Below are 15,305 nucleotides of genomic sequence, written 5' to 3' on the forward strand. Positions count from 1 at the left end.
TCAGGCTGGAGCTGACGACGCTCGCAATTCTGTTGGGGTACAGACCTTGTAGCACATGAACACCTCCAGGTGAGTGACCAAGGTTCAACGCTTTCACTGTTTCGTACTGCGCTGACTTCTCGAGCCGCCAGGGCCATGAACGGTCGTATCATATGGAATGCCTACTCAGGTCGCTGCGGTCAGTCAAAGGCACCGTACATCAGATTGCGGAAGGAAATTCGTTTCCGGACTCCTTTAGCAAGGATATGTACAGTTAATCGAGAGCCCAGGTGCGATGCACACCAGCGAAACTAGCAAAACATTCAGCCGCTACACTCCACATTCTACCACGTTACAAGCCAAAGTCCATCATCCGTCGACCGGTCCTTGCAGTATGTCACGCAACAAACATTAACTGCTGGAGGATCACAACAGCTTGAAGCATTTTGCCAAGCTTTAAACACGGCTGCTTAAACATCGAGCTAGCGACACGCCCTCTTTATCGGTAACAAGAAAGCTGCAGAAGCGTTTGCCAATGACAGCTTGCCTAAAAGGCTTACGACGACTCTCTGCGATGCGGCGGAGGCCTCTTGCCTGTTCGGAAGGTCCACGACATCCGTCAGCCAATCAGCACCACGGAGGAGATTGGCCAAGACAATACCATGTACTCTTGGCAATTCACTCCAGTACCTCGACCACCTGTGATAATGCAAGGTTGCAGAAACAACATCACAGACAGTGTCGCGCATTGCCGCCTCGGAAGTCAGGCACGGGAACTTGTTTCGGACCGCACCGCTGGCACCTTTGATCTCACCACTACAGGACTAGTACCCGTTTCAATATGGCATTTCCCATGGCAAAGTGGAAGGGATTGAGATGAATTTTGCACGGAAAGTAGGCGTTGTTGAGGGGTAGCGAACGGCTAAGTTGTGGAGCGACCAATCGAAATGGCGAAGTTTGTTACATCCTGCCTTTTACAACCTGCAATCCGAGAATCCTTACGAGAGTCCTCTATCGTTGGAAGCACGCAAGCGGAATGTCACTTGTCGCCCCTGGACGTGGCGAAACGGTAAACTTGGACCTGACGACTTGCTGGCTGGGCGATTGCGAAGATATCTCGGGGAGAAGAAGCATATAAACCGCCTGTCTGCTCGCAACTGAGGCTCACCATCATCGACTAAAAGCTTACAGGCACACATCAAGATGGTCTACTTCCCACCTTCTTTCGTCACCCTTGCGGCATCTCTCTTTTTCTCCGCACCTGCGGTGGCTCACCCTGGCCATGACATCGCGGAGGAGATCGCTGAACGCGCCGCATACCTTGCGAGCGACTCGTACATCGGTCTCTCGCACTGCGCTGAGACTCTCAAGTCTCGTCAGGCGGCTTTGATCAGCTACCGCAAAGCCATGGTTCAGCACCTGCGCACCAAGCGTGGCATCGTCAAGCGCGACTTCGAGGAGGTCCTTAACACTGATCACCACTCGAACGCCTCTGTCACACCTGATAGCCCAGACGATGTCGTTTTCGCCGGTAACGCTTCGTGCATTCTACAAGCTGAGGCCACTGAGGGCCCCTACTGTAAGTCTGCGCTCGCTCAACTTCCGCTAATAAGCGACTGACTCATCATCTAGGGGTTTCTGGTGAATACGTCCGCCAGGACATCACTGATGGCAACCCCGGTGTACCCTTCACTTTTGATGTCCAGGTCATTGACACCAGGACCTGCGAGCCAATCTCACAGGTTGCCCTCGAGGCCTGGCACTGCAACAGCACCGGCGTGTACGGCGGCGTAGTTGCTGGCGGTAACGGCAACACTGCTGATGCGAGCAATATCAACAACACCATGTTCCGCGGTATCCAGTTTAGCAACGAGAACGGTATTTTGCAATTCGACACTACCTTCCCTGGTCACTACTCTGGACGCACCACGCATATTCACGGTACGGTTTCATGTACATTTCTATAATTTATGACGTACTGATGCTCAAACAGTCCTTGCCCACGTCAACTCCACCATCAATGAGCAAAACCAGACTCTCACCGGCGGCCACGTCTCCCACGTCGGCCAACTCTTCTTCGACCAAAAACTCATCACCGACGTCGATACCGTCGAGCCCTACATCACCAACGCGCAAAAACTTACGCTCAACGCCGACGATGGCATCTTCGCCCAGGAAGCCGCTACCTCTGACCCCGTCCTTAACTACGTCTACCTGGGTGACAGTGTTGAGGAGGGTCTGTTCGCTTGGATTACTGTCGGTATTAATCCTACTGCTGTCACGACGCCTAGGGCTGCGGTTAACTTTGGGGAGGGCGGTGGTGTGGCGAACCCGGGTGGTGGCGGTGGGCCTGGTGGGCCGCCTCCGAGTGGTGGGTTCCCGGGTGGTCCGAGGCCGACGAGCACGGCTGCGCCGAGCAGCACTGTTGTTTGAGTAATTTCAGACACTGGCAGCAATGACAGAAGCACGTAGGGGGTCGAGCGTGACGAGATTGTTGGTGATACGTTGGGAGGGAGTAGCCTGATGGGTTGTAGCCTAGCAAAACAACCTCCGTAACTTAAAGCCATGCGTAGTCTGTGCTTGGGATACGAGACAGCATCAGACTCACGAGTATAAATCTTCTACCCACCAGTCTTCACATTCTTACTCGCATCCTCATCTTCATTCTCCGAAATGTCAAAGACAATTTGTGCCCTGCAGAAATCATGATATGAAAGTTCCATGTTGTTCGCCAGTCGTCGAGACGCACCTCAATGTCCAGAGAGTTATCGAGTTTCACGCACGTAACGACTCTCATCAATAAAGCAACGTGTCCGTGTCAATATCTCTTGTATGAGCAAACCCTCTCTCATCACAGCTTTTTACACCTCAAAAAGTGGCTTGCTATGTCCACACGTCCGTTCAGACGACGCGAACCATATATTCACATATTCTCATCGCCTGCTGCAGGAGGAATCTCATTCGATATTTTCCCCGAAGAGACTACTTTCCCAATACCATGTGCCGGGACCAGAATTCTGACAGTGATCGTGACATCTGCTTCTAGGCGGAGTGAAATTGAATATCGCAAAGCCGCAAGGATAAGCGCGAATGTCTGCGATTGGCTGCTGCTTTCGAAAGCCAAACACCGCTTTTTGCATGTTTGAAAATCTTAAAAGGCTGAATGGCGGTGTTCGTATGAGTCTTGTCGATACTGTAAGCTCGTATGCGTCATCCTCCGCTCCAATGTTCTAATTTCACAACGCATCCATCCACCAGCTCCCATACCAAAATATTCGACAACACCGCTCATGTCTCTTTGCCTGTCACTTTCTTATATTCCAAGCTTCACTGAAAACACCGATCGAACATGCTTCATCCTTGCCTCGCTCGAATTGCTTGCCCGAATGCAATCAGTCGTGTGCAACAAAAACAATCCACAGGAACAACATTTTGTTCCTTCAAGGCCTACTAACAAAGACCAATAAAAAAAACCTACGTCATCTCATATTCGTCTGCCTTAAAACAGCTGTATTGAGGTGCGCTACTGGGTCCGTTTGCTGCACATGCTCTCGATATAACGAGCCTTGGGCGTGAACGACCAAAGACGTGCGTAGCTGAGGTACTTCGTGCAAGCTCACATATATCCTAACTTTGTAATGTCCAAGCAAGAGTCTAACGGCTCCTCGCGCAGCAAGAAGGAGAAGAAGACAGCCTCTGTTTGTTTTACGGATCTGATGTTGTATGGAGGGCTGCGTTCTTCTCATTGTTGCTGCACTTCGTCCCCTTTCTAAGATTGTTGTTACCTCCTTCATGGTTCTTGTCTCCTTCGTGGCTGTTGCCTTCGTGGCTGCGTGGCTGTCCCTTCTCCTTCCTTCACCAGCCCATACGATCAGCGACATCTTGGCACCAGCCAACGCAATTTGTGTTCCCTTGGTGTGTGTCGCATTCGACCAATAAACTTTACCGCTCCTCCGCCGTATCATGCGGATACATTGCTTGCTTCGTCACTTCGTTCCTCAGCTATGCAATTGTGAACTGGGCTTGTGGTTTCCTTTCTCTCGCTAATACCATCACACATTTTCCCCTACAATATGCTTACATTTCTCTTTTCAGTGTTCTTGTCAATGGCTTCAATGTAATCTGCCCTGCACAAAATATTTGCAAAGAACTTGATGACTCTTCTCGCCATTTCAATTGTACGTGAACATTCACTTGCTGCGACTCTAAACAGCCACCGCTGAGCCTAATCGCAGAACGGACCTCTTACTTACTCCATATCTTCTCGCGAGCGGAGTGACTTGCAAATTCGAAAAACCATACTTCCTTTGATCTCTTCTTGCAAATTCTTCGAGTTCTTGATGACCAGCGACCAGGTTCTGTCAAAGACGATGTCTCTTTATCTGAGAGCTTTGACAAGGGATCCAAAAATGCTCGGTGATTGCTATGATTTGCTCTCCCTTCTCCTTACCAGAAAGCTTCGAATTTACCAAAAACCTTAGGCCTGGTCCTACATACATGTCTCCCAAGGTCTACCCACCAAATTGTTTCTCAAGCTTTCTCATGTGGCAGAGGTTATCATCAACCTACTCATCATTCCTCGGTTCAAGAGTTCTATGGCTTTGGTCTGTGCTCTAGATTTCCCTATCTTTCACGTTGGTTCAAACCAGGGACGAACTGCATAGCGGAATTGTCATCACGAGTGAGCCGACTAAGCTTGGTTCGAAAGTGTTCAAGGAGCATCTCGATCCTGAGAAACGTCACCATATGCCTTTTCCTTAATTGACAAATGCCAAAAAAAAGTACCGGGAAGCTGCTCATGTGCTTGGTCTCTTCGCCCTTCTGCAAACCTTGAATTATCATTTTCAAAACTACAGATTGGTGAACATATGTCGACTTCCAGATGAGTAAGGAAGTCCAACAATCCGCATCTTTGTCGCAAACAAGATATCTGCAGACGGTGTTCTTATGTTCTGTGGCGGCGTGGCCGCCGTGGTGTACTGATCGCTATAGTAAACAATAATGTAGGACTATCGGGTCGGTGGAATACTGTGCTGAATTGCTATCTAGCTGGGAGATAACGACTATATACCTGACCTCAGGCCAGTGACCGGTCACACACTAGACTAGGATAGACTGTCAGGGGTACATTCAGACCTTGTATGGACCAACCGATACCGCAACATGTTCCACCCCTGGGTACCTTGCGTCGGACGTGATGGAAACTTCTTTAGCCTGGAAGACACAAGACATGGCTTGATTGGTGATGCATTCATTTTCCATTTCCTATGATGCAGCAGCAGCTTGCACATTCACTTTCTTCCACCCATACTTGGTTGCATGCCACATTTGAAAACTTTGGATACAGCTCGTATACTGCAAATAGATGCGGAAGAGGATTATACATCCATTCAAACAATCAACACCACACCATCATGTGGACTTCAGTTCGAACTCCTGCCCCTGCATATGTTGGGTTCGTCAGTGACCCTCACACCTTTACTTTCCAGCACCTTCCCAGATTTGTATCCGCCAAAATCTCTACGAAATCGAATCATGTTTGCCTCCAAAACAAGCGTGACTTTTCAACATGTTCTTCCGGCGCCTTCTCTGCCATGACACCGAAAGGCGGTGAGAATCTTGCTCATACCAAAAGTACCCAAATCGCGAGTCGAATTTGGCAAGATCAAATTGCATGATTCTGAGCCGAGCTTGAATGATGACTGAACTTTGGGCCCTCCAAAGCTTTTCCAATTTGTGAGATATGCCTACTTCAAAGTACGCACATGACAGCATCATGTCTTGTGCGCACTACTTTAGCCCCCAGCCAAACATCTAACCATCAAGCACTCTATACACCGATGCCATAAGAGCTCGAACGTCGAAGTCAAATCTGGCTACTTACATGTCCGCAGTTTCCTCGAGATATAACAACCTCCACCGAGTGGCGCCGAATGTCTGTCGTTTGCAAAAGGGTTTTGGTCCTTGGAACTCGAGCCATGTCCCCCGGAATTGCTTCGTGATTGGAGATACTGAGCAGCAACCAGCTCTGTTGCATGCAGAACCTCTAGATGAGCAGGCTATGCTTACATTACCTTCTCAATTTCCCTGATTCTTTCGAAAGCATATTCACTCGCTGGCATGGCCGTATCCTTTCTTCAATTCATAGTAAGCAGGCCACAAGTCCCGCTTTCCGAGTTCGCTCGGGCGTCATTAGATTAGGTGCCGCAGTACAGTGAGCTCAGTACAGTGAGGTTTAGCATGAACAGACTGATAATGTACTCTTTGAAACGATTACAAAGGGTATTGGGGCCCTTTCATGTGTGGTTCAAAATAGTCTACGTACAAAAAGCGTAGATCCGGCTGCTGATAATCCAAATCATGTGGATTTATGACAGGCGACTTCAATCCCGCTTCATAGTTGGTAGGATCTATACATTTTGTCGGGCTCCTGTTAATTTGCGCCTTCAAACATGCCCTTGCATGTTTGCATTTATACTGTGTTATTTGGTACTTCCCCTGTTCACTATGCATCTCTCATACCCCCTCACTCTCATTCATCCTCAACCCCCTCTCAATCAGCCCCTCAACCCATCCCTGAAACTCCTCCCTCATCTCAGCAGGCATCACATGCCCCTGCCTCTTAACAAAATGCTTCTCAACCTCTCCTTCCTGCCACACATCCTCTTCTTCCTCAATGCCTAACCAGTTCTCCGTTCCCGTCTTCCCCTGCCCCTTCTCCAACCCCCGCCACAGCACAACGCCGTGTGGAAACGTGATCATCTGATCCTTTGTTCCGTGAACAACCATAATGCGCTTCTTACCCACCGTTTTGGCAATCTGCTGCAACTGCTCGGGGGACTTATTATGCCACCCCGCAGCAATAAGTTGCAGTATGAAACCCGGCTTGGCGAAATACTCAGGGTGCTGGCGTTTCCAAAGTTCGTTGGCGGCGAAGCGGTCGCCGTTCGTCGGGAAGGACTGAACGACAGGTTCGAGGGTATCGGGGCTGCCCAACCATGCAGGCGTGTAGAGGTTCTTCTTCACGCCTTCGATCTGTGAGTCAATTGACTTTGGGATGAGGAGGTTGACGCGGTTGTAGAGGTTCTCGATGAAGCCAGTTGTGCGGAATACGCCGGCGGCGGTGGAGACGAGGGAGAGGGTGCAGATTCGGGTTGGGATGAGCATTGCCTGAGGTTGCTGTTAGCATACTTTCAATTATGTTCCGGTTCGTTCTCGTGACATGAACAGGGAAGGGTTAAGAATGTGGCAGGTACGCGGGGGTGGGACGTAGCGGGGCGGAAATCAGGTACGCAGGCGAGTCGCAGGGTGGTGCTTGATCATCAAGTCGACGACGTTTGATGCCTGTGCCGCACCGTTTCAGGTAGTCTTTGGGACGGAAGCTGTACCTTCCGAGACCCTCACAACAACGTTATCTCGAGCAGAAATGCTGTTTGATGAAGCAAGTCCGGCACAGAGCTCAATGCAGGTGTGGAGAGTCAGACTTACTACTTCTTGAGCGATCATGCCGCCCATGCTGATGCCGATCACATGCAACTGGCGTTGGTCGGTCCAGCCCAGGTGGTCAATGACTTCAATGACATCTTTGGCCATCTCATATGTCGAATACCTTGCTCTGGGCTTATCTGAATCGCCAATACCACGGTTGTCATACACAAGACATGAATACTTGTCTCCTTGGGTATGGCCAAAGTCTTTTGTTTGACGTTGCCATGCGTACTTCATACCGCCAAGGCCCATAATCCACTAGTCCTTGTCAGTGGTTCATCTTGAGAATGGCCAACAGATTGAGAAAAGTGCAGGTGAGGGTGCAACCTCATTACGGCTAGTACGACGGATACGGAATTGTGCGGACAAAACCATGATGATGTGTTGCGAAAGTAGACTTGACAAGATGATACGTGAGGTTGAAGGCTGAGACGGTCAATGCGACCGAAACGAAACGTGACAGGAAGCCGCTTCCCGCAGCGAATTCGAAGGTCAGGCCGCAATATGGATCCGACACTTGATGCCTCAAAAGTGAAAACATTGACAAAATTGCACACTCACCACAATCTTGCGGTCGCCATGACCGTGAACTTCGTAGGCGATGTTGATTGGACCGCCTCGGTCCTTTGCCACGGCGACTTTCCCTTCCTGGTCAGGCTTGAGCTTCCAGATGGTATGCTCATACTCTGGGTGCTTCTGCAGCTCTTCAGCACTTAGCGGCGCCATCTTCAAAGATGCTTGACGCTAAATGCAGAACTGATGATGGCACGTTAGTTAGCGTACAGGACCAAAAACTGGTGTTGCCAAGTGATGAAGATGCGACGAACGTCACACAATGTTGGCGATTTCCATTTGCAGCTACTCTCGCTCAGCTGCCGGAAACGATCCTTCCACAATCATGCCAGACGAGAATTATATCGCCATTGGAGGTACTCACAAGTTATGCAAATGTCGAAGAAGACAAAAATTCAAATTGATGTGGCGATGAGGTTGAGATAGAGTTGTTCGATGAAGGTAGAATGCCTTCGATCGAGGCCGAGGCTCCACTGTGCCTGGCTGGAGCGGGCAAGAGCGATACGCACTAAGCCGCATTGGGACGCTGCAGCTGCACTTCGCGCGAACAACGGATGACAATTATCAGTGACCTCTTCAACGTGCTGAAGCTTAGCTTTGGATGAGAATAAGAGTTCAGGCCGCTCCTTTAGCCTACATAGTTGCCACAATCGCCCCTAGTCGCGTGCATTGCTTGCAAATTGAAGTTCGAACGCTCTCAAACCTCCGCCTTTGGTCCGACCTGACCCTCACCACACGCATCACGGCAAGACCCCAAACAAGCTTCTGCCTCGCCCGCGCACTGCCCGACGCTATTCGACCACCTGCAGATCTGCGACGACATCCCCAAGTCCCTGCTGATGAGCTGCCTGGCCCCGTTTCAGCTGGCCTAGAACTTAGCTTCGCCATTCCCCGACTGCGTATCTTCCCACAAAACACCACGACCCCCCGCACCCACGCGGCAGGAGCGACCTGCACCTACCCTCTCTACCTAATCTACATACCCTCGCTGCCATGAACACCTCCCCGAACGGCTTCTACGGCGGGCCGCCGCCAATGATGAACCCGCCGCCTCCGCGCATCTTTGGCAGCGGCCAGTTCGACCCATCGCAGCTTCCCCAGAACATGTTTGCCCAGGATGACATGGACGACCACAATGACCAGGGTGATCCAAAGAGGAGGAGGATAGCAAGGGTACATACAATCGAGAGGGTGGCGTGACTTTGCTGACAGGACATAGGCTTGCGACATGTGCCGGAAGAAGAAGATCAAGTGTGACGGCAAGATGCCCTCATGCACGCACTGCCAGAACTACAAGACGGAATGCATTTTCACACAGGTCGAGAAGAAGCGCCAGCCGCCGAAAGGGTGCGTCCGCAATTGCTTCAAAATAGAGTGAACACTTGACTGATCGATCATGTGTAGCGCCAAGTACATCGAAGGCCTTGAGAACCGCCTCGCCCGCATGGAGTCGCTGATGCGCCTATCTGGCGTACTTCCAGAAGATGATGACGGCAGCACCGACCTCGCGACCATCGAAAAGCGTTTGACTGACCGAGCAGGCCGCTCGGCGACACCCAGACTGAGCATGTCAGAGGACAGGAAACAGTCAACAGTGCCTCAATCAGGCACATCCACAAGTAATGGCACACCGGCGCAACCGACTCTTCCGAGCCCTAGGAGTGGTACAGCATCACCTGCGGAGACACAAGAAGAAGAGAAAGGCAAGGATGGAGAGGATGCGCTTGCTGAAATGATGTGCTCTCTGGTCACTAACAACTACGGCGAGACCAGATATATTGGTACGTCACATCCAACGGTTTGCGCATATTCCTATTGACCATGTCAGGTTCATCATCAGGTTTCTCTATTTTCTCACCCAAGGGCATCCAATGGGTGAACGAAAAGACCGGCGACAACTCCTTCCAGCACATGATCTCCACAGCAGCTGTAGAAGACAATAAATGGATACAGTGGCGGCCAGACGTATTCCAGGACATCTTCAAACGACGAGTGTACAAGCAACTGCCACCAAAGCACGAAGCCCTGTCGCTGTTGAAGGACTACTTCGAGAACTTCAATTGCATGTTCCCGCTGTTCCACGAACCAACCTTCATGCACCTTGTCGACAAACACTACTCGAAAGATCCTTATGAGGGATCTGGTTGGTGGGCTAGCTTGAACGTCGCATTGGCCTTTGCTCATCGTCTGCGAGTCATGAGCAATCTTGTACCGGCAGAGGAGGATGAGAAGGCGTGGCAGTACCTCAAGAACGCTATGAGCGTCATGGTTGAACTGACGATGCGGAACACTGACCTGCTTAGCGTACAGGCTCTACTGGGTATCGGCCTGTTCCTGCTCGGCACACCAAACCCGCAACCGACATACTTCTTCGTGGCAACAGCGATGCGACTTGCACATAGTATTGGACTGCACAAGAAGGGAGCAAATTTCAATCTCAACAATGCCGAGGTCGAACAACGGAAGCGAGTGTTCTGGATTGCATATATGCTCGACAAGGACATTTGCTTGCGTTCCGGTCGACCGCCTATCCAGGATGATGATGACATGAATGTTGAGCTACCAAGCGAATTTCCACCCGACAACATTGGCAACATTCCACTGGCGGACGGCAATGGCACAATGAACTTGTTCCGCCTCATGTGCACATTCTCTATCATCCAGAGCAAGGTCTACAAGGGGCTTTACTCCGTCAAAGCGTCGAAACAGACAGATGGTGAACTTCTCAACACGATTGGCGAACTCGACAGAGAGTTGGAAAACTGGAAAGATGGCATTGCACTTGAATTCCGACCCGAACATGATATCAAGGCTTCACACACACCGCTCATCCTCCAGGTCGCAGTACTGCATCTCGGCTACTACAACTGTCTGACCACGATTCACCGCATGAGTGTGCATCACGGATACTGGACAAGTCGACTCTCGAATTTCGCAATCCAAGGCCTCAATGCTCGTCCGCTTAACCCTCGTGTTTTCATGTCAGCGCAGCTTTGCGTACAGGCAGCACGAGCATCGATTCACCTGCTCAAGTACATCCCTAAGGGAGATTTGTCTTGTGTCTGGTTGGTCATCTACTTCCCGGTCACAGCACTCGTTACGTTGTTCGCGAATATTCTGCAAAATCCACAAGACACTCGGTCACGATCCGATCACAAGCTCATGAAACTCGTTGTCAACTTCTTGAACATGCTGAACGACGAACAAGGCAGCGGGAGTGTCAAGCGCATGTGTAGTGTATGTGCCGAATTCGAGCGCATTGTAGCTATTGTGCTCGACAAGGCAGACAGAGAGCATGCTTCTCGTCGGAAGAGGAAGCAGGGTGACAGCGAGCAAGACGCTCAGATTGAGGCTACAGCGGCTGAGCTGCTATCGGCACGCCGTAACTCACACTCGCAATCATCACCTAACGTCGCGCCATCGCCGCAGCAGCAACCTCCACAACAAGAAGGCTTGATCTTCAACCCTGACTTCCATGGTTTCAATGAAGTATGTTGACTCATTTCAATCTTACAGCTCGCACTGACTCTCGTAGCCTTTCCCCTTCTCACCCAACTTCACTCACGCCTCACTACAAGCCAACGCGCCCATGCGCCAATATGGTTCACCCTCCATGACCGCGCAGATGCTTCAGCAACAAGGCAGTCTTCCAATGACCACAGGCGCCGATGTCAATGGCATCAATAACAACCTCAATGCGATGGCAATGGGTCAGTTTGACCAGACGTTCAACAATGTGCCGCAGGATCTCTGGAAGATGCCCATGACTCTCGAGTGGGATTGGGCAGACATGACTGGATACAATGGCTACGAAGACGGCATCAGCATGAACGGCGTAATGCCAGATTTCTCGCAAACCGATCATGGGACGAGTCAGTTCAATCACAATAATATGAACGGAGGGCGGTAATAGGAAGAGCACAAGTGAGGTTCTTTTGGGGGGCATTTCCGCCCCACTCAACCTTAATGTTGAATGTATAGTTTACGATATTGCAGGGAAAAAAGTAGAGCGACGCACCTATCTGCGCACTTGTACGAACGAACGTTTACGAACTACACAGTTCCGAAGTTGCTGTTATACATGCATTCATTGAATGATTATTCAGTGCGCTGCAGTGATAGACCTCGGCTTGCACCGGCTTGGTCCTAAGCGCGGGGCGATGGATGCACCCCAGATTTATAACCCCACAGACACCCCACACATTCGATCATACAACGACACTTACATCTCAGTACATGCAGACACGATGGTCTATGGAATCGAGACGACGCACTCCAAACCACCACCAGTGGTGCTCTTCGGCTATGATTGTGACACCCCGTTCCAATCCATCACATGGCCCGAACTGACATGCACCAGCAAGCCCATTCACCAACAAAGTCCGCCTAGTTCTACGAATAAAAAAACTCCCCTTCTCCTACGTCGCCGTTCCCTCGATGATGCCGCGCCCCTTACTGCTAAAAACCTTCGGCGTGTCCTACCGCAAAATTCCCATTCTCGCCATCGGCCGAGAAATATACTGCGACACATCCCTCATCATCGAGGCGCTAGAACACTACTTCCCCTCATCCTCCTCCTCCTCTTCCTCATCCTCTTCTTCCTATGGCTACGGGACTATCTATCCCCCAGTTTCTATTTTCTCGTCTTCTCCTTCGTCTCCAACTTCGACATGGGACTACCGCCCCCTAGCCCGGGGTTTCGCATCCTTCTGGACCGACAAGCCTCTCTTCCGCACCACCACCGGCCTCATCCCACATACAGTCTGGGAGTCTGCATTCGGTACCGATCGCACGCAGTTAATCGGGCACCGCCTTGACCCGGAGAAGCTCAAACTCAAGGTTCCGCAGAATCTTGGGACGTTCGATCTTCACCTCTCCCTTCTTGAACCTATTTTCTCCGGCAAGAGTGGAAGTGGGTGTGGGTGGGTGTTCCCGACGTGTGGTCCGAGTTTAGCGGATATCAGTCTTTATTATCAGATTAAGTGGGGTGCTGACATTGCGGCTGGGAAGGGGATATATAACTTGACAGGAAGCGGGACACCGGACACCGATACTGATATCATGAAACCAGTTTGGAATGAGGAGAGGTATCCAGGGTTGTGGCGGTGGTTCCACGCTTTTGAGGAGTACATCGGCGGATTGCCGGATCTGGAGGTCGTGGTGAGGGAGGGGGATGAGGCGTGGAATGAGGATTTGAGGGAGAAGGAGCTTTGGGAGGAGGAGAGGATGTTGGTTCCTGCTGCTGTGGGGCCGCATGGGAGTCTGGACAAAGAACGCGGGCTTGTGGCTGGGGCTATGGTGTCGGTTGTGCCGGATGATACGGGGAGGGATAATCCGATGGTAGGGAGGCTGGTGGCGATTGGGGTCGAAGAGGTTGTCATAGAGCCGGAGAAGGAGGGAGAGGTGAACGTTAGGGTGCATTTTCCAAGGTTGGGGTTCGTGGTCAAAGTAGTTGAAGGGGAGAAAGCGAAGTTCTGAAGGACTGAGAAAGCACCAAATTCGAAGGAGAAGAGAGGTGGTAATGAGGCTATGAACTGAGGATATCAGTCCGCAATGACCTTCTGAGAGCTTCTGAGAGCTTGATCTAATGAATTCCATCTATCTTTATCGTCTGACCTCTCATCCCAATCTCGCGAACAGTCTGTGTACTTTGTATGTTTCAGTCGCATCTGCATCCTGAACCCAATCATGGATGCGCTTCGACGCAGCTGGGAGCCTCATCAATCGTCTGCCTAGATGTCCTTCGACTTGAGATTGGCCAGGGTGCGCATGTTCGCGTCGTACTCCGCCTGAATTCCGTCGACATGCGCACCAGGGAATTCAAGCATGCAAAGTATCATGCTGGCCATGATCTCCAAGGAGCAAATAGCTTCTGCCTTCCCGGGTTGTGCGGCAGCCCTGCTACGTGCCTCGCCACGGCCAGTCGTAGAAGGGTGGCACATGCTTGTTCTGTAGCGCGAAGCTTGGAAATGATGTCGGTAATGTCCGTATGAAAGACGGCCTGGAGTACGCCTGCGTTGTGATGACCAGTAGCATTCGCGACGAAATGTGTGTGGTCTTCCTTATCCTCGATGGTGTCCATCAAACCGAACAGCTGGGAAAGATGCGCCTCTTCCTCCTCTTGCCTTGCATCAATCTCCTGATCAGTCATTTGTTCATCGTTCACCTTGTCCGCCTCTTCAAGCTTGGTGGTGTCAATACCCCGAGTCTGCCATGTCCATTCCATGCCTTCTTGTATTCGAATATGATGTCCTCGAATTCTGCCAGTGTCAGACCATTCAGTAGCCGTGCCAGAAGCGAGTCACGATGCCGGGCTGCCTGCTCCCTGATGAAATCCCGGTTGAACTCGTCAGGTAGATTGATGATTTCACGTGTTGCGCGCTCCAAGATGATGATTCTGAGCATTTGAACCTCCGGTTCATTCAGGCAGTTAACGAGGCACGCAACCCAGCTATCATCTTCTGAATCTTGATAGTCTTGATTGACAGACTGGACTTGACTGTGTTGCGATTCGTCGGCACACAGGGCCTCGGAGGAAGCGTCGCTGAACTGTAGACTGGCCTGGTGGTCAGCATGGTTGGATTCTGCTTGAATGTTAGCACTGCAGGCAACCGCTGGGCTCGAACGCTTACTCTTGACAGTCTCTAACCACTCGATGCCGGAGTCGTGGGCTGGAGCCGGTCCGTTGATATCTAGACGAGGGAAGGTCGGCAGGCTGAAGATATCCGCGAAGAATCTATCCAAGTTATTTTCTGTGTTCCCAAGAAATATGTCATTGAACTGGAATGCATTGATGTTGCCGTTGAACAGCGGCGGGAGGAGGTCGCCAAACTCTTCTTGCACAATCGAGGCCCTCGAAGTGTCTGGCAATGTAGGCGCAGTGAGGTCACTTGGCTCAAATGTCGGATTATTGTTGTTATTGAGATGATCTATGTTGGGGCCGTTCTCCGCCGTTGCTGCCGATTTTCGGCCTCATTCGCTGGTTGTGAAGGTACATGATTTTTCCTGTCTTTGCACACTGCAGAGCATTAGTCTGGAGGCAGGGAAATCGAAACATAGCTTGTTACTCACACGAGTGCATGTAACCATACCACTGCATCGTACTCGAGATGCGCGACTGCTATGTGTTAGCAGATCGCGACGCGTAAATCGCAACCACTAATGACGTACCATGAGGTGCATGCAGCTCTGGCGGGAGGTGTCTTGAATTTTTTGTAATCAGGTGCTCGTTCAACCATGCTCAACTCTCTCGCAGGGGCGTGGAA

General features: G+C 50.9%; 6 protein-coding genes across 6 annotated transcripts; 4 read left to right on the forward strand and 2 right to left on the reverse strand.

Moving 5' to 3' along the window:
- Positions 1–1,182: 1,182 nt before the first annotated feature.
- BU25DRAFT_495892 (aromatic compound dioxygenase) lies at positions 1,183–2,477 on the forward strand (the record flags this gene model as incomplete). Its single annotated transcript, XM_033711892.1, has 3 exons — positions 1,183–1,558; positions 1,612–1,920; positions 1,973–2,477. 3 exons carry the CDS (start codon positions 1,183–1,185, stop codon positions 2,410–2,412), a joined length of 1,125 nt encoding a protein of 374 aa, XP_033555428.1. The 3' UTR covers positions 2,413–2,477.
- A 1,294-nt stretch (positions 2,478–3,771) lies between these two features.
- Positions 3,772–4,290, forward strand: BU25DRAFT_426626 (uncharacterized protein; the record flags this gene model as incomplete). Its single annotated transcript, XM_033708431.1, has 3 exons — positions 3,772–3,896; positions 4,075–4,157; positions 4,193–4,290. The coding sequence occupies 3 exons, from the start codon at positions 3,772–3,774 to the stop codon at positions 4,288–4,290; spliced, it is 306 nt and encodes a 101-aa protein (XP_033555429.1).
- Positions 4,291–6,442: 2,152 nt separating this feature from the next.
- On the reverse strand, positions 6,443–8,468 carry BU25DRAFT_416257 (alpha/beta-hydrolase). The gene is made up of 4 exons (XM_033707736.1): positions 8,405–8,468; positions 8,029–8,223; positions 7,468–7,725; positions 6,443–7,149 (listed from the first exon to the last, which is right to left on the reverse strand). Exons 2-4 carry the CDS (start codon positions 8,191–8,193, stop codon positions 6,496–6,498), a joined length of 1,077 nt encoding a protein of 358 aa, XP_033555430.1. The 5' UTR covers positions 8,194–8,223; positions 8,405–8,468; the 3' UTR covers positions 6,443–6,495.
- Positions 8,469–8,630: 162 nt separating this feature from the next.
- On the forward strand, positions 8,631–12,094 carry BU25DRAFT_416258 (fungal-specific transcription factor domain-containing protein). Its single transcript, XM_033707737.1, has 5 exons — positions 8,631–9,213; positions 9,260–9,387; positions 9,445–9,821; positions 9,869–11,529; positions 11,576–12,094. Exons 1-5 carry the CDS (start codon positions 9,034–9,036, stop codon positions 11,948–11,950), a joined length of 2,721 nt encoding a protein of 906 aa, XP_033555431.1. The 5' UTR covers positions 8,631–9,033; the 3' UTR covers positions 11,951–12,094.
- A 193-nt stretch (positions 12,095–12,287) lies between these two features.
- On the forward strand, positions 12,288–13,518 carry BU25DRAFT_354859 (uncharacterized protein; the record flags this gene model as incomplete). Its single annotated transcript, XM_033703532.1, has 2 exons — positions 12,288–12,351; positions 12,401–13,518. 2 exons carry the CDS (start codon positions 12,288–12,290, stop codon positions 13,516–13,518), a joined length of 1,182 nt encoding a protein of 393 aa, XP_033555432.1.
- Positions 13,519–13,772: 254 nt separating this feature from the next.
- On the reverse strand, positions 13,773–15,213 carry BU25DRAFT_426630 (uncharacterized protein; the record flags this gene model as incomplete). Its single annotated transcript, XM_033708432.1, has 5 exons — positions 13,773–14,052; positions 14,207–14,624; positions 14,673–14,996; positions 15,112–15,157; positions 15,211–15,213. 5 exons carry the CDS (start codon positions 15,211–15,213, stop codon positions 13,773–13,775), a joined length of 1,071 nt encoding a protein of 356 aa, XP_033555433.1.
- Positions 15,214–15,305: the final 92 nt, after the last annotated feature.

Source organism: Macroventuria anomochaeta, assembly GCF_010093625.1.
Source record: "Macroventuria anomochaeta strain CBS 525.71 unplaced genomic scaffold BU25scaffold_58, whole genome shotgun sequence".
NCBI lineage: Eukaryota > Fungi > Ascomycota > Dothideomycetes > Pleosporales > Didymellaceae > Macroventuria > Macroventuria anomochaeta.

Coding starts and splice junctions, on each gene's coding strand:
- BU25DRAFT_416258 (XM_033707737.1), top strand. CDS start 9,034: ATGAACACCTCCCCGAACGGCTTCTACGGCGGGCCGCCGCCAATGATG. Junction 9,214..9,259: donor AGAGGAGGAGGATAGCAAGG/GTACATACAATC, acceptor GACAGGACATAG/GCTTGCGACATGTGCCGGAA. Junction 11,530..11,575: donor ACTTCCATGGTTTCAATGAA/GTATGTTGACTC, acceptor TGACTCTCGTAG/CCTTTCCCCTTCTCACCCAA.
- BU25DRAFT_416257 (XM_033707736.1), bottom strand. CDS start 8,193: ATGGCGCCGCTAAGTGCTGAAGAGCTGCAGAAGCACCCAGAGTATGAG. Junction 7,726..8,028: donor ATGGCGACCGCAAGATTGTG/GTGAGTGTGCAA, acceptor GACAAGGACTAG/TGGATTATGGGCCTTGGCGG. Junction 7,150..7,467: donor GCATGATCGCTCAAGAAGTA/GTAAGTCTGACT, acceptor CAGCAACCTCAG/GCAATGCTCATCCCAACCCG.